Genomic DNA, 21467 nt, shown 5'->3' on the forward strand with positions numbered 1-21467 from the left:
GAAGAGGGCTCCACCTGGCTCCCCTGGGAGGAATGGGGAGTGTCCTCCACATCTCTGAATCCCACACAGACTCCAGTTCAGTGCTTTGCATACAGAGGTACCACTGAGTCTACTCAACATAGAAGTAAAAGCAAAACTCATCTGATGGCATAATTACTATCTCAACCCACGTCCTCTACATTTCCAGCCCCTACTCCCAAACCTTCTACTGCTGCACATCAGGGCACTTCTCCCCACTCTTTGAACTCTACCGCTTGTAAATGCCACGTTGCTCAGCGCAGACGCAAGTATAGCTTTGTGGGTAAAAGCGGAAGCTTCGGATTCACAATAATCGGGGTAGAATCCTTTTATTAGCGTTATGATACTGAGCAAGTCACTCACCCTGCGGCAGCCTCAGTTTTCTTTGTCCGTAAAATGAGAATAATAACAGCTCTTTCACTAGGGTTCGTTGAATGAATGCAACTGGGCTGAACTGAGTAGTAAATGGCACAGTCAATGTAAGGGTATTATCATGTTGCTTGGCATATATAATGCACTCAGTAAATGGCGGCTGTAGTAGAATGTTGTAATGATGTATATATAGAGTGAGGTAGATGATGATGATATTGATGACGATGATGATGTAGGACGGCCGGTTGTTCGTCGTGTAATTCACTTTCTGGAGTCACAGCAACCCCGCCAGCCCACACAGCTTCCAGCGGCAAGCCTGAGATCCACAGTCCCTCCGGACTCGGTCCAAGCCCAGACCTCCCTGGGGAGCGCAGGAGCGCCAGCCTGCGTCACCCGCCCAGCCCTCCGGCTCCTCCCCAGCGAGCCCACACATGGTGGGAACGTGAGGGGGCGGGGCCAGACTGGGCGCCTCAGAGCCAATCGCCGGGCGGGAAGCGCCCAGCCAATAGCAGATGGGCTCCAGGTCCCGGGGGCGGGGACCCAGAGAGGAGCGGAAGCGTCATAGGTCACTGGGCGGGCTGGGGGCGGGGCCCGCGGTGTCTATGGGGGCGGAGCAGCGGTGGCCAGAGCAGTCAGGGAGGTGATGGCGGCGGCTGTGGCTACTGCGGCAGTGGCGGCCCCGGCGCCGGCGCCCCGCGCGGAAGGCGCCTCCTCAGTGCACTGGTTCCGCAAGGGGCTGCGGCTCCATGATAACCCGGCGTTGCAGGCGGCCGTGCGCGGGGCGCACTGTATGCGCTGCGTTTACATCCTCGACCCTTGGTTCGCGGCCTCCTCCTCAGTCGGGATCAATCGATGGAGGTGAGGGGGCCCGGGGCGGGTTCGCGGGCCCGGGGGACGCAGCCTGGCCTCTGGGGCACCCATCCTCGGAAGGGGAGGCTCTGGCCCCAGTCCCCTCTGCCGAAAGACCCCGGCCTGAAGGAGGTGGGGCAGGGGGACGGAGCCGAGTCTCCAGAGGGGAGAAGCCGGGAAGAGGGAAGCAATTAGTCCCCGTAGTAATAGCCTGGGTGGACCAGGGCTCAGCTTCTGACACCGCGCGCTCGCACAGTGTGTTATCCTCTTTGGTCCTCACGACATTCCTGTGGGACAGATCATGATCCCCATTGTACAGATGAGACTCTTGAGCCCTAGAGACACAAAGTTGACCTGCTCAAGGAGTTGCAGCCAGTGAGTGGCAGAACAGGGACTCCTTGTCTAGGGCTCTTAGGGGTGTACTGGGGGCGGGGGGGGGGAGGGGGAGGACAGGAGCTATTGTGGTGTGAGGGCAGGGATGCGTTTCTGAATTGATAGCACAGCAGATGCCTGCATTCTTCAAGTAAAGAGCGCATTGCTGTGCTCCTGAAGGTCATCTGTAAGCCTCCGGTTTGTTTGAATCCATTTTTTCAACCATCCTGCCTTCCCTCCACCAAGATCATTCTGTTTCTGGAGGCATCTAGAGACTCTGGCTTAGCATTAGATAGGGCAAGTGCCATCTCCCCTTCATTATAGATAAAGACCTCAAGGGCATGTTCAGTTAGAGGCACTTTGTGTCCGGAGCTGGAGAGCAGAGAGCAGTACTTAATCCATTTTGGAGAATTCCCTCAGCAGCTATGGGCTTGCTAGAGGAAAAAAAAAAAAAGGAACCAAAGTGTCCCTTCCTTCCTCCTCTTCTCATGAGATTGTTTTTAAAGGACGGCCGAGCCATTATAGATTAGACTTTTATCAACTGATGTACTAAGATTAGGGACCAGGAAAGCTGTGATATCAAGGGTCCCTCTTTGATGATTCCCAGGAGATGGAGTGGACAGGATCATGGGAGAAGATTAACAGATAGGTAGTTGATGGGTTTTCTCTTTAACGAGTGTTTAAAACCAAGGAGTTCTGAGACATTGTGTTCCCATCTCTCTTTAACATGCCCCTCAGTAGTCCTTTGGTTTGTCTGCATTGTTCTGGAGCATGTTTGCTTGTGACCTTGTTGCTTGAGAGGCAGGGTTATTACCAGGATATGCTGGCTCTCCACCATTCTTTCCTCACCAAGGTGTGTGCCCTGCTAGGAGAGTGAATGCCCCTAGCAGTGGATCTATTAAATGCCCCCCTCCTGACCCATTTATATTGAGGGAACAACTAAAGATAGTCCTGTGGAGAGCCTGCCCACACAATTTTCAGCTGCTCTATTGCTCTGCCTCTGCTTCAGTTTCTATAGATAGGAGGTTGGGTTTGACAAACATCCTTAAATGACCGGCCATCCCTAGCATGGACTAAGCCTGAGACTTTGCCCCTCTCCCAGTGGCAGTGTGCCAGTCAGAGCAGAGTAAATAGAATCCAGACTGCTTGCTTGCTGCGTTGTCACGGAGTTTCTCCTTTTTTGGGGTTTTGGAGGACATTGCATAGGACTGCCTACTCCTTTGTGGTAGTGGAAATTACAGATCAACAACAAAAACTCTGTTGCTGATTAAACTCAGATTCGCTAGAAACTAGGTGTTTTGTGGGTCATCCTTTTGTGATTGTGCTTTTGAGTGAGTGAGAGAGAAAAGGAATATGGCAGTTCAGATGCCTGTGTCAAATCCTGAAGTCAGAGGCCATGTAGGAATGCAGATGTTAATTGAGCAATTATTTAATGAGTGCCTAATATCTGCCAGGCACACTGCTCTAGGTGCTGCTAGGGAAATAGCAGTGAACAAGCAGATGTGGTGTCCAGAGCTCCTGGAGCCTACATTTGCATGGCGCAAGACAAGTAAACAACCTTAATTTAGTAGAACTAATGCCATGAAGTAAATAAAATAGGGGGACAGACTAGAGCAGTGGTTCTTAACCTTGCTGCACATGGGAATCATTTAAGGATCTTTAAAAAATGTCTGGGCCCCCTTCTCTTGCAATTCTGATTTCATTGTTCTGGATTATGGTCTGGGCATTAGGGTCTTTAAAGGTGTGATGTGCAGCAAAGCCAGAGAAGCACTGGACTAGAGAACCCCAGACCTGAGCCCGACAACTTGGGATATGTATTGCAGTGCATTGGCAAGAAGTCTGATTTGTTTTGGCATCAGAAGAAAGAGGTGAAATCACACAAAACAGATCAAATACGATAACTGCTCCTGGGTCTGGGCACAGACACATTCGTACCACCCCCGCCATATTCTTTGCTCCCAGGTTCAGAGCGAGGGCAGAACTGCAGACTGTTTTATGCACTCGGTTGGGTGTTAGGGGGAGTGATGGAGCCAGCTGTACCTCTGTGTAACTACAATATGTGTAATCTTCCAGTGGCTGTTTCTGGATCTGGAAGTGACCTGGGAGAATTGCGCTGCAGCGTAACATCCTAGCTCTGTAAATATTTCAGTTGCTGCCTCTGAGAAGCCTCCCTCAGAAGAGTGGGCCCTGGGCCACCTGCAAGAGGTGGGGGGAACCAAAATCTGTATCTCTGTTATCCTCCTGCACTTCCTACACTGACTCCCACACAGCGTTTTTCAGCAGATAAATCAGATTAAAATAACCATGAATGGCCCTTCCTAAGAGTAAAAGTGGACAGAGGAAGGCAACCAAGAACATGTACATTTATTAGCATAGGAGAAGGGCTAGCATACTCCTTGCCTTGGTGGTAGTGGGAAGTTTATGAGCTAATTGTAGCATTTGAGCCTCAGGACTTTTTTTGCCAAGCACTAGTTAGCTAAACCCTTTGCCGTTTTCCCCAGCCCCACCTTCCCCAAATTTACTGCGTCTAGAAGGAAGTACTGCAGTGAGAACCAAAAAAAAAAGAGGGGATGTGAGCCACTTCTAGATTTAAAAATGGCCCTTGCAGTTTTTCATTACCTTTCTCTCCCTACTGCAACCCAGATGGGTGTTGGCAACAATTCACCTTACCCTTTATTTATGTCATTTTCTCCTTGGCTCTGTGCTACACCTGTATTAAGGAACTTGGGGACAGAAGGAGTTGGTAGAAATAAAATATCAGCCAAAATCACTCAGAATTAGTGAATGAGGTGACCTGGGAACTCCCCGGATGCCTGGTGAGAACAAGTGTGTCTCTCTTCCCAGTGCCGGGAGCTAAACACTGGTGGACTGTCCAAGTTGGGTGGTTCTTCCCTGGAACTTGGTCAGCAAGAAGGGGATTGAGAACTATGGTCTACTGGCAGGGAAATTTGAGTTTCTCTGAGTTGTTCACACTGGTACCCGAGAGTCACTTTATTGTTCTGCTGCTGAGGAAATGTTTCCATTTGCCTAAAGGGGATGATAACTTTCACATTCATCTTTCTCTTTGAAATTAGGAAAGAATAAACATATTTTTAGCCAAGTGATACTTAGAGATCAATCCCTGCTATGGATTGTGGGTTTGGGTTATCCTTTTCCATGGGGCTTAAAGCGCTCTTAATTACTTAGGAGAAATTAATTTATATTAATAGCCTATGTAGCCAGTCTGGGCTGGCCAATGATATCATCATTACAGTTAACCTTGGCTTGAAGCAGAGAAACTTGGTCAAGGGCGATCTAGACCCAAAAAGAGAGTTCACTATCATTTTCCCTCTTCCTATTAATAACAAACAAAATATTTCTCAACACAGAATCTTTCTTCTCTAGATAAGTCCTTCCCTAAAAGATCTGCGTGTCTTTTATTTTAAAGGGCTAGTTCCATGGAGTCCCTGAATTACTGAGTCCTTTTAGTATTTTTTGAAATCCCAATTTGATTTCTTCTAGTTCTGTCTGCTTCTGGCTCCAGAGCACTTACATAATGCAACTAAGCTGCACATGTTGTCTAATCCAAAGGGTGAGCTTGAACTCTCAGGACGGTGTGCTCTGAATTTCAGCCATGTGAGCTCAGCTTGGAGCTGCCAAGGGTGAGCTGCCTGCCCAAACACTGCCACCTCCAATGCCCAGGCCAGTTTTCTTTAGATTCCCCCCTCACTGGAGTAAAGAGAAACTGGCCATGTGGAGAGGAGGGCTCTAGGGGAGCACAAAGGCCCAGGGTTCTCTCTGGTGAAAGAATGCGCCCGCTGGCCCCAGGGAGCTTTTGCCCAGGAGCAGCACTGCTCCGCTGCTCCCTGCCCCTTCTTGGCCGTCCTCACAGGTGGTGCCCTAGCAGTGGCTACTCTTTCTCTGTCTGCCTGGAGGCTGGGGCTCCCGGCGGCCATCGTGAGGCCTCCCTTCCTGGAGGAGCCCTGCAGGGCTTGACTGGGGAGGGGGGCAGTTGGAAGTGACAGCATTTCTAGAGGGCCAAAGGGGAAGCAGAAACCAGGCTCTCAAAAGAGAGGAAGTTCAGTGAAAACAAACTAGAAGCAAAGAAAGGCAACTTGTAATATAGAAGCTAGAAGTAAAGTTCAGTTTTCTGGGACAGTGCTTCTGAACCTTTGATTTGTAAAGGAGTCACCAGGGGATCTTGCTAAAATGCAGATTCTGTTTCTGGAGGTCTGGGATGGAGCCTGAGATCCTGCATTTCAGCAAGCTTCTGGGTGATTCACAGCTGTTGATCCCTGGAGGAGCAAGGATTTGGTAGCAAAGGTGTTGGCCTACGGGTAGAGCTGTGGTGCTCTCTGATGGCTGAGTCCCTGCAGCACAGCCTCAGTGCTCAGGGGGTAAGTCCTGGTTGAGAGGCAGTGGAGCCTGGTGGTTAAGAATAAAGACGCCAAGCCACACTGTCCGGGTTTGAATTCTGGCCACCTGTTAAGTGAATGATGTTACGCAAATTACTTAATCTCTCTGTACCTCAGTTTTCCTCATCTGTAAAATGAGAATTAAATGAGGTGATGTATGTAAAACAAGTAGAATAGTACCTGGTTCATTGCAAATGCTCATTAAATGTTAGTTGTTGCTGTTACTATTCTTATCCTTTGGTTGCTGAGTTCACAGTCGTGCCTTCCGCTCACTGCCTCGGCTATAGACTTCTCTTGTCAAAGAAGAAAAGGGTTCTCACGAGGTTACCTGTACTAGAGAGATGCTGCAAGGAATCTCTCCTTTTAATAAATGAGGTCTAGAAATAAAGTCTGCAGAAGGCAGCTGGAACCTAGCTTTCATGTGCATGCCAGTCCTATTTGTAGCTTCAAATCCAAGTCCTGGGCAGCCTGGTGGACGGTGAAGGCTGAGGCCCCCAAAGTGCATGGCAGGGACATTCCCGGGAGCCGCAGGACCCTCTGTCCTGGGGTTGCAGAATCTAAGTCACCAGTCATCCCTAGGCATTCTGCCTGGCAGGGCCCAGGTTTCAAGGGGCACAGAGGCAATTTACACTGGTCTCTTGTCTTTCCTCCTGAGAAGAGGGTGAGGCCTGGGAGGAGGCCAAAGCAAGTGCAAGTGCGTCACTCTGTCTCAGCTTTCCTTTTCTGAGGGTGACAGTGTTTCAAAAACAGGAATTCGCAGAGGTGGAGCTTTGGCTTTGCATAAAGCAGCATTCAGCCTGTCAGTCTCCCATCGCAACCCCTTGGAGAGTCTCTGCCTGCTCGTGAGCTAGCCTGATGCTTCAGGCTGAGCCCAGGACTCAGCTCGTGCTGGAATGTGGGTCTGTGGCATTCTCTGCCTGGCAGTGTCATGTTGTTGACGTCAGAGGTGGCAGCAGGGACTGGTTCCAGTTGGCAGCCTGGGAACAGTCGGTGCTTCTGTAAGCCTCCCATAGTCAAGGGAACATGATGTGCTGCAGAGGAGCCACCGGGTTTCGTTGTGCTCAAAATAAAATCCGGTGATTCCCATCGTTGACAGGCCTGGGTGGGAGGCCCCAGCATAGATAGCAGGAGGTGTCCATGAACGAGGCTCACCTGCCAGGGTTTCGTTCCTGAGAAGAACAGAATGTCAGTGGATTACCTGGAGTCAGGTTTGTGTTTGCCACAAACACATGAGATCCTGCAGGAATCTCAGCCCCTGGAGCAGTGTTTGATGTGCCACTAAAAGGCTTAAGAAATGCGGCACAGAGAAGAAAACATGGTTTGAGTCTGACCGAGAGTCTGGGATAGTTTGCTATCCCAGCTTTGTCACTCAATAACTGTAATCTTTGGCAAATTAATTCTCCTCTCTGTATCTCATTTTCCTCATCTATAAAATGAGGATAGTATTTTCCTTCAAAATGTTTTGAGAGAATTCAAAAGAAAACGCACTTAAAAAGCATAACAGGCATATAATAACATTGATAATGTTAGTTGTCTCTGGAGAGGGGGATGGATTAAATTCCTTGGGGAAGCAGGAAGAGGAGACTTTTTACTGTGTACCCTTTTGTAACTTGAATTTTGAACCACATGAAGAGTTAATCTGTTTAAAATGTTACTTTAAAGATAAAACACATATCATAAAATGTATTGGTGGAATTTCTCAGAAAGGTGATTATGCCTAACTGAACAGGTAATAAATTTCTGTGGTCTTATGAAGTAAATAAATAAAACACTGAAGGCTCTCAGGCAGTGTTAATTTCCTTTCCCTTTCCCCTGGTGATCCAGCTCGCAGGCTAGGTCTCTTGAGTTTCTGGAGTCTCCCACACCTCAACTCCCACCCCCGAAAGCATGGGAGGATATCTTACAGAGAAGTGCCTCCTACCTCTTGGGACAAAAACCTGGTGGCCAGAGCCCTGGAGAGGCCTGGAGAATGAGCTACCTGCCAAATGAAACCCTGGCAACTGGGGACTCAGCCCAGGCTGTGGGACCATGGGACTGTGACGGTAGACATCCGTGCAGCCCAAAGCATGAGTGCGGAAAGACAAGGGAGTCTGTTGGACCAGGGTAGGTGAGACTTTCCAGGGCTCTTGCAGTCTTGTTCCGCTGCTAATAGGACCTCAGGCCTCCATACCACAGTACTGCACTTGTTTTTCAGATGGCTTTCCCATCTGTTCTCCCTTTTGATTCTCACAACCACCTAGTGGTGGGAAGATATTTACACCCAGGGCCTGAGGCCAGGAGGGCATAAGTGACTCGCCTGTAATCACAGAGGAACAAGAGTAGGGGCAGTTCACACTTATCGCAGATTTCCTATATGCCAGGCTCTGTACTAACTGTTCTTCATGCATTATTTGGCTTTCTTAACAATTCTGTGAGATAGGTACTAACACCAACTCCATATCACAGATTGGGGGGGAAAAAGCTAAAGAGGTTAAGTAACTGCCTAAAGTCACACAGCTAGTAATGACAAAGGCAGAATTTCAACGGAGGTGGCACTGATCCTCTGCCGTATCTCACCTCAGCCAGAACCCAGTAGAACCATGCTAGTTGTTTGGCATAAACAATGTACCAGCTTCTCCCTGCTTTGTTAGGAAAGAGTCACTCTTTGTTATGTTACCACCAACAAGGGCTGTGTGGGTTCTGCAGGTTCCTACTTCAGTCTCTGGAAGATTTGGACACAAGTTTAAGGAAACTGAACTCCCGCCTGTTTGTAGTCCGGGGACAGCCAGCTGACGTGTTCCCAAGGCTGTTCAAGGTAAGTGTGCAAAGTCCAAGAGAAGACAGTGAGAGTCTGCTCCTAGGGTTTCCCCGCAGACTGAACGAGACAATATTCTGACTGAGGAAATGGAAATGGTCGGGGACGGTCTGACCACCGCTGCTAGGGAAGTTGGGAGCAAGTGCAGCCAGTCAGCTGCCAACAGAATGGAAACTGGGTTAAGGAAAAATTCTGTGAATCCAGTGTCTTGTTGGAAAGTTCCCATCTCAGTCCAGACATGGGATGTGGCAAGTTATTCCACCCCGGATGCCACTGGCTTCCTTAGATGTTTTCTTGGCTCAAGCCAGCAAGATTTATTAGGGCTCTTCCTATGCCAGGAGTTTGAGGGTGAGGTTTCCTGTTGAGCAATGGGCGTTTCCCATCTTGCTTTGCTTTGCTTATTGGAAAAAAAGTCAGCCTCTCTGAGGAAACATCCCTACCTCCTCTGTGAATGATTGATAAAATCTTCATTTAGGTACCATATAGGCCTCTGTTTGCTATATCAGGTAGCCAGCCCCCTTTTCCCCCCAACCCCTTTATAAAGCACAGTTTTTAAGGCCCAAACAGAGACGAAAGTGCTCATGGACAGAGCGCTCTAGGACGTTCTCCCCTCATCCTCAGCGGCGCACAATTGTTTTTCTGCCTCTCTCCACCCCAACTTCCTTCCCTACTCTTCCTGGGGGCAAAGGCAAGAGCAAAGACTTAATGTCAAGGCCAGTAGCTTAGTAAACACTTCATCATTCACTTTACGTCCCCGCACGAATGCCACGGTGCTGATAATAGCCAGCATTCATTGAGGGCTGACTATGAGTCAAACACTGTTCTAGGTAAGTGCTTCACGTACATTAATTCACGCACTCCTCACAGCAGCCCTCAGAGGTGGGCGCTGCTGTCCCTATTCTGCAGATGCGGAAACAGTAGCTAAGGGGGAAGCTAAGGGTGGTGGTCTAGGATTTGCGCCCAGGCTCCGACTCCAGGGCTGTGTTCTTAACCACCGCACCATTAAACACATTTGCCTCTCTTCTCCCTCTGCATTGTCCCCCCGCTCCCAGCACCTCAGAGGCTAACCCACTAATAGCCCAGAGATACAGATAGATCATTCATTCACTGTATGTTATTAAGCTTCTACTGTGTACTAGGCCCCATACTAGGTCCCAGGGTAATGAAGAATAAGCATGATTTCTGCTGTGAGCATTCACACTGTAATGGAGGAAGCAGGCAAGTAATGGGAAGCTTCATTGCCGTATGGTAACTGCTGTGATGGAAAACGGGCAAGGTTCAGGAGAATCATACTGAGAGAGAAGGCCTAGGAGGCTTCTTGGAGAAGGTGTCATCTAATAATATTTTTATTATTATTCACAGGGTTACGAGTCTTTAACAATGTAATCTGTATGAACTGCTAAGCATGGTACTTGGCTCATAGTAAGTGCTCAATAAATGTTTAGTGCTGCTGTCCTTGAACGAGGGATAAGCAACCCTGCTCAGGACTCACATGCAGCAGGGCTGAGTCAGGACCAGGCTGGCCTGTGCACGGCCAGGACATTTGCCCCGGGGATTCAGAGTTTTAAGGCACCATGACCAGAGACTTTGGTTGGAATGTGGTTTCCTTCTTGCTAGTTACATGCTCTAGGGCTTTCTGTGGGTTATCTGTACAACTTTTCACTGGGCCACTTTCTCCCAGCTTTGCTAGGAAATCTAGAAATTTCTACCAGACATGACTAAAGACTTGGAAAAGAATTCCCTTCTTTTTAAATATATGGCCCCTCTCGTCTGATTTCTCTGACCTCTGGGCTAAGGGCTGCTCCTCCTTTCCCAACTCTCTCAGAGCTGGAGCCTATTAACTGTGTTTGCTACTGGCCTCAGGAGTGTTGCTGTGGAAACCATCAACACACTTCACACAGCACAAGTCTGCCAAGAAAACTAGGCCAGAAGTTTTCAGGGCCCTGAGGAGCTCTGGGAAAGGCTTGCCAAGCAGGCGGAATATGGCGATCCTGTCCGCCGCCATCTTTACCAGTGAGTCAGTGCCTTTCTGGGATTGGAGGCTCCCCTGGGAGCATGTATTTATATCCTCCTGCTGCATTCTCCTACCACAAGGACACAGCAAGTGCCCAGGGCTGCCCACCTCTCTCCTGATTCTACAGAGACCACTAGCCTCGGGCTCCACTGTTGTAGGCTGTTGGCCTCACCTCAAAGGCCTGCCCTCCTCAGACCCTGTGGATCTCAGATTGCTGGTTTTCCAGTTCAAATCATTGTCCTTAGTTTGTTCTGCAGCCCATTCAGTCAGGTCTCTAGACTTGCTCCGTACCCTCCCAGGAGAGAGCTGAGTGCCCAGCTTCTTTCTCCCCAAACAGTGTTGAGCATTACAGATTCTCTCCCCACAGGAATGGGGGGTGACCCGCTTGACCTTTGAATATGACTCTGAACCCTTTGGGAAAGAACGGGACGCAGCCATCATGAAGATGGCCAAGGAGGCTGGTGTGGAGGTGGTGACTGAGAACTCTCATACTCTCTATGACCTGGACAAGTAAGAGATGGGTCCCAGGGGTCGGGTTGCCAATTGTGGGAGTTGGTGATTTGGGCCCCTGCTGAGTGGAACTCAGGGAGGTTCAGCAATAGGGCCCCCTGGCACATGAGGTATGGCATTTTCTAGAAGCTGGAAGAGAATAGGTCAGAGTTGGGGCCTGTAGAACAGCTCAAAGAGCTTACCCGATTTGGGTGCAAAGAGGCTTATTAGGCCCAAGGGACAGAAGCAGTGAGGCTCCCCACTCAGGATCTTCATAGATCTGCTCCTAACACGCTCCAGTCCCATCCACCCCACACACTCCCGCTTCCGTCCTGCTGCTCAGAAACTGCCCTCTGACCTCAGTGGGCCCTGTCTGTCGCCCCTCCCAGCAGATCTCTGTCCTCATAGACACAGCTTCTGTTCCTGAGATGCGTTCCCTGGGCTCCCCTGGCTATCTGGGTTTCCCGGCCATGCATTTAGATGTTGCTCGGGAGGCTCTAGAGATCCCTGCAGGGCCTCTGTGCTTTCAGAGGGGCTAGGAGGAAACCCTCTCCTCCCCCTCCCTGCGAGAGCTGTCACCCTCCTGCTGCTGCTGCCACTGATGCCAAGCCCTGCTCCCTGTCCCTCTCCCCACAACCAGTGGTGGCTGCCGGGAGGCTGGGGTCACACAGCTCTGCATGTGAGCTGGGCTCAGCTCAGGGAAGCGCTGGGTGTGGAGCTCCTCCTCCTGCCACGTGCCGGAGGAGGGGGGAGGTACTGCAGGGGCAGCAGCCAACCTTATATCTCCACTAACGGAGGGGAGGAGAGAGGAACTGAGAAATAAACTCTCCCAGCAAGCCCCGTCTTGCGTAAGCTGCTTCTTGGCCAACAAGAGCCTCGGGAGTCTAGCTGCAGCCCATCCCAGTTCATCCTTATATAAACAGCCTCAGTTCTCCTCTAAACTCTCCTATATCTTTTCTTCTTATCTCAGTGCAGCTGTGTTTCCCTTGCTCATGAAAAAATACTTTTGTAAATTGCAAAAGAAGAAAAAGAAAACACTTGAAGTATTAGTTGTTACTATTAACCCCAGCCCCAGCCTCGATTTAGGGAGGACAGGCTGTTCTCCACCTCTCTGTTCTAGTAATTGGGGCCCAACAAGGGAATGATTTTCCAACCAAGGAACATGTTTGCAGCTCTTATCGAAGAACTTCCTCGAGGCTTACGCTGGGATAGAGAGGGAGGTCCACGGGACTCCCTGTGGCTTGGACAGGCAAACCAAGGACCAAGAAGGCCAGTGGGGACTTTTCTGTGATTAGAGAGATATGGTCAGTCTCTGTCTTTAGGTGGCTCCACATCGGCACCAGGGAACCTGGAATTGAGCCCCAGCTTTGGCCCTGACTTGCTCCAGGCACCTGCTCCAGCAATCTAGGTTTCATTTTCCCTCTCGGTAAAACAGAGATGTAGCCCCCCTTGTCCCCTCCTTTCCACTTAAGAGTGGGACCCATGAGCGGATGAGGAAAGCCACCCTCCAAGCCTTCGAAGTCTGGGCTCTTTTCTGGGCGGGCAGGGACCTGAGATGAAGGATCTTGTGAGTGACGTCTGGTGTGCTTTGGGATTCCCAGGATTATTGAGCTGAATGGGCAGAAGCCGCCCCTTACCTACAAGCGCTTTCAAGCCATCATCAGCCGCATGGAGCTGCCCAAGAAGCCCGTGGGCTCTGTGACCAGCCAGCAGATGGAGGGCTGCAGGGCCGAGATCCAGGAGAACCACGATGAGACCTATGGCGTGCCCTCCCTGGAGGAGCTGGGTGCGTACTTCCTGCCCTGAGCCTCTCATGCCAGCACCTCCTTTTTTGTAAAAGAATTTACCGTTTTTTCTTTTTTGTCAAAGTAATGCAGTTATTGTAGACACTTTAGAAAATATGGAGAAATGAAAATGGAAGTAACTATCACTATTACCCACCACCCAGAGAAAACCAGCATTAATTTTGCAGTAGTCCTTCTGCAGTCTTTTTTCTGTTCGTATTTATATATGTAATCTTCTGTTTCTAGTTCATGCCTCTATTTTTGTACATTTCCCTCTCAGATATAGGCACAGCCTGGTGCTGGCATCAGTGGGCTTCTCAGTACCAACATAACTAGTATTGTTTCTGATGAAAGGGGGTATGTCGGCCTCTCAGGTTACTGACTACACCCTCTCTCCCCTTCCCGTTCCCCTTCCTCCCCACCATCCATTTTTTTGATCTGAACAAAGTTAGCCTTTCTCACCTATAAACCAAAGCTGTAGTCAGCTAACCTGACAGTGCCAGCTGTACAGGATTGTTCTCACCTGTCCAGAATGAGGCTTGGGGGAGGCAAGAGAAAGGAGAGGAAAGGTCACACTGGAACGAGAACCAACGTGACTTAGAAAACGCGGACCCATTAAGGATTATCTCAGCCCCACTAGCACCAAAAACACAGTGGTTCAGTTCCCACAAAGCTCACAGAGCAGACCAGCCTGGGAGGACTTGCTGAACCGTCACTGAAATGGCCTGACCTCCAGTCCTGTGACCTGCTCCTCCCCGTGTAGGATTCCCCACTGAAGGACTCGGCCCAGCTGTTTGGCAAGGAGGAGAGACGGAAGCCCTGGCCCGCCTGGATAAGCACCTGGAACGGAAGGTATGGCCCCGTTTCTGAGACACAGAACTTCAGATGCTGACACCCATGCCGCAGGGAAGATGGAGCCAGGTTCATGTCCCTTAGTGCCTCTTAGCTCAAGCTGGTTGAAAAATGAAAAGTCTTCCTTATGGCAATAACAACAATAATAATAGCAGCTACCATTTAGTGAGTGCTTACCATGGGCTGGTCACTGGGCTGAGCATTTCTGGGTTTAGCACCTGCTTGCACTATATCCTTTCATCTTTCCAACAGCCCTACAAGGACAGTATTAAGCTCTCCATTTTACAGATTAGGAAATTAAGGCTTAGAGTGGTTAAGTAACTTGCCTGAGGTCACACAGTTAGTAAGTAGTAGAGTGAGATCTTGTTCTATGTGATTCTAAAACTCAGGCTAGATTGCTTTTCTTTCATCTGTGTGTCCCCTTACTAAGAGGGTCTCTGGTCAGTAAAGTCCATAAGATTAATTATTTTATGTTTATGTGTCCCCCACCTTTTGCTGGGTCTCCTCCAAGGGTTTGATTTCCATTTGCTTGTCACAGAGAACAAATGACCCACCTCCCAGTGAAGTGGGAATTGGTAAGAGGAAGAAAAGAGGCCAAGGCCCCAGAGGCACCCCTCACAATGTCACATGCCCCCACCTCCCTGGGACTAGAGAAGCAGAGGAGGTTCTCATGAACAGTCAGCTCCTATTTCCTGCCCCCCTGCAGATGGTTTATAGACTGGGTCCCTAAAATCACAACTTGTTCTATTCCTGCTCAGATGGCTGGGCATTTGGCCCAGCAGCCAGGTGATAACAATGCAAGAAGGAGGCTAAGATAGCGGACTTGGGAAGAATGCTTCCCAGCCCTGGAGGTACCTCGCCAGCAGTGAAGGCACACCATGGGCCTAGCCTCCCCAAGGCCCAGCAGCCTTGAGGTCCCTATTTGGGTGTTACCATCAGACAGGGCCGAAAGCAAGCCCCAGCAATTTAAAAGGATAAGAACTGATGTCCAAGGGCGTGGGGGAACCAGCTGTCTTTGTCCACATCAGCTTTACCCAGAGATTCTTACGGTCAGTCTGGAGACAAAGGCTGGGCCAAGGAGGCAGAAAGGCGCAGATGATTTTGCAGAAGAGGCAGACAGCTTCCTCTGGTGGTGCTAAGCAGATTGAAAATAAGCTGCTGGTGACCAGTCTTGCCACTGCTCAAGGAAAGCCTGCCTGAGAATGAAATAATACAGAGGAAAGCAGAGCTGAGATGGTGAATGCATTCCAAGTAGCACTAGTTGGACACCTAGATCCAGCTGTGCCTGAAGGCTACATCTTGGACTCTTGGTTATATGAGTTTTAAAAAATCCCTTTTTCAAAGGCCAACTTGCCTTTGAAATCCTGGACATCTTGGACTCTTGGTTATATGAGTTAAAAAAATCCCTTTTTCAAAGGCCACCCCAGAAATGGGGTGGCAGGAGTACAATGAGACTTAAAAGTGTGAAGAGCTAACCTATAGCCTGGGGATTATTATCCCCTTAAAAGCATTTCGTAGAGGAATGCCTTTTAAATCACCAAGTCAGGGACTTCTTTTCCAAACACCCCTGGAGGGCCTCTTTTGTAGTGGGGCCTTATGTCAGGGCCCTTCAGACTCAGTGGTAGCCCGAGGGAATACTGTATTTTACACATCAGGGAGAACAAAAGGTACCTGATGGGCAGGAGTTTAACCATTTCAGGAGGTTTATTTTAACTTCTTCAATTCTCCAAATCTGAAGCAAGCATTTTCTTATGTCAGAATGGTCTAGCTGCTGGAAAGACTGCCTAAAAAGACAGGCATAGTGTCTGTCTCCAGAAACATAGTCTATAGGAGATGATAGACACGAAACAAGGAATTACAGTATGCTTAGGGTTAGGAAAGGAGTAGTTCAGAGGGTTATGGGAATGAAAGAGCAAGAGGATTATATTAATCAGTTCTTGTTTGCAAGTTGGCCTTTGAAAGAGGGATTTTTTTAACTCATATAACCAAGAGTCCAAGATGTAGCCTTCAGGCACAGCTGGATCTAGGTATCCAACTAGTGCTACTTGGAATGCATTCACCATCTCAGCTCTGCTTTCCTCTGTATTATTTCATTCTCAGGCAGGCTTTCCTTGAGCAGTGGCAAGGCTGGTCACCAGCAGCTTATTTTCAATCTGCTTAGCACCACCAGAGGAAGTTGTCTGCCTCTTTTCCAAAAGCTTCAGAAAAAGTCCCAAGGAGTGTTTTCATTGGTCTAGCTTGGGCCATGTGACTGTCCCTGACTCTGTCACTATGGCCAGGGAAGGGGGCGCTTTCTCTGGCCAGACTTGCATCTGGGAGTGAGCCCACTCCCAGAGTCAGAGGTGGCTTAGCTTTACTTTACCACCTTGAACTGAGATTAGGGAAGAGTTGGGTCACCGCAAGAAAATTAGGTGCTGCTACCAAAAAGGGGGAGGCAAACAACATGATCTTTACCATGGGGTTACCCAGTAGTAGCTGAGGACAAGCATCTCTCCATAAAGGTGTCCCAATTATTAAATGAAAAAGGGATGATGGAATCTTGCAGCCCCTAGTGAGGACACATAATACATTAATGACCGCTAACACCAAGGAGAGTGACAGCCAGGCATGTTCCCCCTGTAGTCTTGACAAAGAAATCAAACCTGAGTCGAAGCCAGTCTCTGGTACCAGCCACCAATTTTCAGGCAGCACACAGGACAGAGGGATGTGTTGAACTGCACCGTAAGTACACAGGGAAATCTGGACTGTGGGAATTAGTACAAGTCAAACGGCTTGGATTCTTTGACAGAAAATATAAAAGGAAAAGAAGGAAATGGCAGGAAATGCATAGAGTAAAAGAAACTTAATTAACACATCAAAATATAATGAGAACCTACTGTATAGTACAAGGAACTCTACTCAATGCTCTGTGGTGACCTAAATGGGAAGGAAATCCAAAAAAGAGGGGACACATGTATACATACAGCTGATTCACTTTTCTGTACAGCAGAAACTAACACACATTGTAAAGCAACTATACTCCAATAAAAATTAATAATAAAAAAAAAACATTTCAAAGTCTTTTACATGGCCAAGACTAAACTATAGTGCCTAGGGATGCACATTTGGATGAAAAAAAAGAAAAAAACACTTAAAAATGCGAGGAATAACTGAAAAGATAAAGCCCTCCCTTCCAAATGTGCTTTGCAAAAACAGGAAAATGTAAACTTTTTTTTTTTTTCATTTATTTATTTTAGTTATTTATTTTTGGCTGCGTTGGGTCTTTGTTGCTCGCGCGGGCTTTCTCTAGTTGCAGCGAGCGGGGGCTACTCTTTGTTGCGGTGCGCGGGCTTCTTATTGCGGTGGCTTCTCTTGTTGCGGAGCACGGGCTCTAGGCGCACGGGCCTCAGTAGTTGCGGCACGTGGGCTCAGTAGTCGTGGCTCGCGAGCTCTAGTGCACAGGCTCAGTAGTTGTGATCCATGGGCTTAGTTGCTCCACAGCATGGGGGATCTTCCCGGACCAGGGCTCGAACCCGTGTCCCCTGCATTGGCAGACGGATTCTTAACCACTGTGCCACCAGGGAAGTCCCAGGAAAGTGATTATTATAAAAGTTGGGCAAGTGGTTGCTTACGGGGCAGGGTAGGGGCCGTGACTGGGATGAGCACATAGATGGGCTTCTGGGGTGGCCGGCAAAGTACTGATTCTTGAACTTTGGCGGTGGTTGCACAGGTGTTTGCCTTAGAATAATTTGTTAAGCCACACATCTGTGTGGTTTCTGTATCTGTGTTTCACTTAAAATAAAAACGTTTTCAAAGAGAGGTGGGCCAAGGATATGAGCAGGTAAATATACCTCGCGTCTGTTAGAGGTACTTAACCAATACCTGAGGGATCACCTGCCGAGGAGGTGGCCTTTAGGTTGAGACTTGAAGGAAGAGTCAAAATTAACCAAGGAAAGGGGAGTGGAAAGGAAGGCAGCACTCCAGCCAAGGGAGCTGCATGTGTAAAGGCTAGAAAGAGCATGGTGCTTAAAGAAGAGTGGTGAGGAAGGAAGCTAGAAAGATGGGGCCACTGTGGGGTGCTTGTAAGCCATGTTTAGGATTTGGGACTCTAGCCTAAGAACACCAGGAAGCCCAGCGCATGTATTGTCCTCAGGGACAGGCATTTTAAAGAATCACTCTGCTCCCAGTGTGGAGGGTGGATTAGGGGGGACAAGAATTGATGCAGAGAGGTCAGTTAGGAGGCTGTCACAGTTGTGCAGTATAGATACAATCTTAGCCTAAACCAGGTTGGTGGCAATAGGGAATGGAAAGAAAAGGACAGATTAGAGAAACACTTGGACAGTAGGATTGACAGGACCTGGTGAGCAAGGAGTCAAAGGTGACGGCCAGGCTTTTGGCTTGGGCAACGAGGTGGATGACAGTGCAGTTTTTGAGATAGGGAATGCCAGTGGAAGGGTGGTTTAAAGAAAAGAGCCTGCTACCCTTGAGGTGTCTGAAAGGCAATCAAGTAGAGATCTCTGGCAGGGAGTTGGATGGAGTGACTTGGGAATCTAGGTGAGCAGTCTGGGCCAGAGCTACAGACATGGTGATCGTCTGCAAAGAAATTGTCTCGGGAGCCTTGGGACTGGATGAACTCACGCAGGAACACAGTTGCATAGAAGGGACCTAGGACAGAGCCCTGGGATGCCAACACTTAAGGAGTTGGGAGGGGTGGTGGAGCTGGTGAAACACCAAGAACAGCCAACCAGCTGATGGCAACCAGGAGCCAACAGAATGGTGGGTATGGAGACAGGGAGCAGTCAGCAGGCTGAAGTGCTGCTGGGAAGTCCAAAAATACAAGGACAGAAAACGCCTACAGGATTCAGTGGCATGGACATCTCAGAGACTCTGGTGGGAGTGGTGAAGGCAAAAGTGGAGGTGGGCGTGAGGAAATGGAGAGAGGCTGGCTGTGAAGGGAGGAAAGAGGACCCAAGGGGAGAAGTCCGCAGGGTGACTAGAAGTTCTTTTTGTTTTGTTTGCAACGAAACAAGATCATTTTCCCAATGTTCTTGGAGTGAACATGGAAGAGAGGGAGAGATGGAATGTTCAAGAGAAGGAAGAGGGGAGGGCTCCAGAGCCAGGTGGAGGCCTTAGCCTTGGGCAGGGTCACAGGAGGGGCAGGGGGTAGATTGGGATTCAGGTGAGTTTGTAGATTTGGTGGCTAAAAGTTGAGGTGTTTCCTACCTGATGGCTTCCATTTCCTTATCATAAGGAAGGAAGGTCATCTGCTGAGGGGTGGTGGGGAAGTATGGAATAGGAGGTCTAAAGAGGGTGTAAAGGACTTCCCTGGTGATCCAGTGGTTAAGACTCCGCACTCTCACTGCAGGGGCTGTGGGTTCGACCCCTGGTTGGGGAAGTTCCGCATGCCAAGCAGTGCGGCCAAAAAAAGAATAAAGAGGGCGTGAAGTTTGTGAAATAGTCATCACGAAGAGAAAGAGGGCATTAGGAGTCGAGAATGAGAAAATGGTTATTAGAGGTAGTGGAAAAAGACTGGAATCTGGAGTCAGTCCCTCCAGCTCTGTCTCTTACCACCTCTGTAACCTTGGAAGAGTCATAACACCTTGAGCTTCCTTTCCTCGTTTGCAAAAGGAGGTAATGACAAATGCTGCCTCAGAGGATTGTTAAGATCAAATGAGAGAACACAGGTGTCAGTGAGTTGTGGAGATAAAGCACTCTGCCGGCAGCAACTGATGATAAAAACAAGACCAATGATACTGTATGACAAGTGGCCCCAGCAATGTATGACTCTGGGTTTCCAGGAATGGGTTTCTCTGCGCTGTTGAACAGTGGGGAGAAGTGCCTGGGTAGCCACCGTGTAGCAGCAGCCTCAGGGCCCCTGTGACAGAGCAGGGAGTGAGGGAGGGATATCTTCCTCTGTAATGTAGACGCCCTTTTTCCTTTCTTCTGTAGAATCACAGACCCTTCAGTGCTTTCAGAAACTTTCATTTCCATCATTTTAGTTCTTCCCCAGGAGGTGGGAAATTTTGTTCTCATTTAATAAACAAGTAGCTGAGGGACTAAATAACTTCTTATGCTCATAGCACAAATTAAACAGAGTCAGGACAAGAACTTGGGCCTCATTGTTTGATTGGTGGTGGTTCCATCAAAAATTCTGCCAGCGTGAAGTAGCAGGACGTGCACAGGGTCTCATCCTGGCTCTTTGGCTTTCTGGTCTGCGACCTTAAGCAGATTCCTTAACTAGCTGGTGCCTCAGGTTTTCTCCTTTGAAGCATCCAGGTCTGTCCTTTCTTTGCCTTCTCTTTCTGCTGCAGGCCTGGGTTGCCAACTATGAGAGACCCCGCATGAATGCCAACTCCCTGCTGGCCAGCCCCACGGGCCTCAGCCCCTACCTGCGCTTCGGCTGCCTCTCCTGCCGCCTCTTCTACTACCGCCTGTGGGACCTGTACAAAAAGGTAAGGGGCAGTGAGGGCGGCGGAGCCCGCCCCCGATTGCAGCCAAGAGGACACCAGGGCCTTCTGGGCTGGTCAGTTACCCTGAAGAGAGGCCTTCCCTCTGGCTCAAGTGTGCATACTGTCCAGAGAAGGTGAGGAAGAAGCCACATCCAAGAGGTGGCAGAGCCAAGCACAGCCCAAACTGCTGATCTAAACAAAATCCAGGTTCTCAAGTGGAGCAGAGCAGGCAGAAAAGCCGACCTCAGGGTGTGACCCCAGAGGTGGCCGTTCTGCTGGCAGCAGGTGGCTGGGGGCCGAGCAGTCAGGGTGGGAGGCAGGGAGGCTGAGGCTGGTGCCAGTTCTAAGGTGAAGAGCACAGCAGCCCTGTATGGGGCTGTGTCCAGAGCATTTAAAGGGGAGCCTAGGAGCGGCAGTTGCCCATCAGAGATGAGGAAATGACCCGGAGGGCTGAATGCAGGGCTGGATACGGACAATAGGTGGATAGCCCTGTAGTAATGCACGCACCCCCAGGAGGAGAGAGGACAACACATCCAGCTATTCAGAGTCATCAGATTCATCCTTGCGTCTGCATTGTTTCACGTTGTTTCCTCATTCTTGCCAATATCTGGATTTTGTGGCATGGGGTAACTTTGCCAGCTTGGTGGGTAATCTTGTGATTTTAGGAAGATTATTATTTGCTTGGCAGTCTGATGTCTTAATTCTTTCATGGCCCCAGATCCAGGCTGTTGGGCATAACTTATTTAACCAAAATCTAGACTGAGCATTTCTTATGTGTGCTGATGAGAAAAGTTACTTTGACGTTTTAGAAAGTGGAGCCCAACAGGGACCGTCGAGGACGAGGATCATGACCAGTCTTTGGGAGTTTGGTTCCCAGCACAGAGTCCGGCAGCGCTATCCCTTTCCACTGCCTGCTGCTCCGCAGCCACCCTCAGGGCTCAGAGCAGTAGTGGGCACAGCCAGGGCCCAGGGTTCAGTCTGCAGCACGCCCTACCACTTCTCCTGGGGCAGGGTCCCTCCATGCATCTAGGGGCTTTGGAGCCACCAAGTTCATGGCAGCTCCAGATTCCTTTGTGGGGAAGTCCTGAGGGGCACGGCGCT

The 21467-nt window shown here is 49.4% G+C and overlaps 1 protein-coding gene across 1 annotated transcript in view; it reads left to right on the forward strand.

Moving 5' to 3' along the window:
* Nucleotides 1–1003: 1003 nt before the first annotated feature.
* Nucleotides 1004–21467, forward strand: part of CRY2 (cryptochrome circadian regulator 2) — a 31990-nt gene continuing 11526 nt past the window's right edge. The window contains exons 1-6 of the mRNA XM_061201631.1: nucleotides 1004–1248; nucleotides 8691–8799; nucleotides 11181–11323; nucleotides 12904–13088; nucleotides 13850–13938; nucleotides 20229–20369. Of these exons, the coding sequence (XP_061057614.1) occupies nucleotides 1034–1248; nucleotides 8691–8799; nucleotides 11181–11323; nucleotides 12904–13088; nucleotides 13850–13938; nucleotides 20229–20369 (882 nt within the window). The 5' untranslated portion in view covers nucleotides 1004–1033. The remainder of the gene's footprint in view (nucleotides 1249–8690; nucleotides 8800–11180; nucleotides 11324–12903; nucleotides 13089–13849; nucleotides 13939–20228; nucleotides 20370–21467) is intronic.

Source organism: Eubalaena glacialis, chromosome 10 (assembly GCF_028564815.1).
Source record: "Eubalaena glacialis isolate mEubGla1 chromosome 10, mEubGla1.1.hap2.+ XY, whole genome shotgun sequence".
Classification (NCBI taxonomy): Eukaryota; Metazoa; Chordata; class Mammalia; order Artiodactyla; family Balaenidae; genus Eubalaena; species Eubalaena glacialis.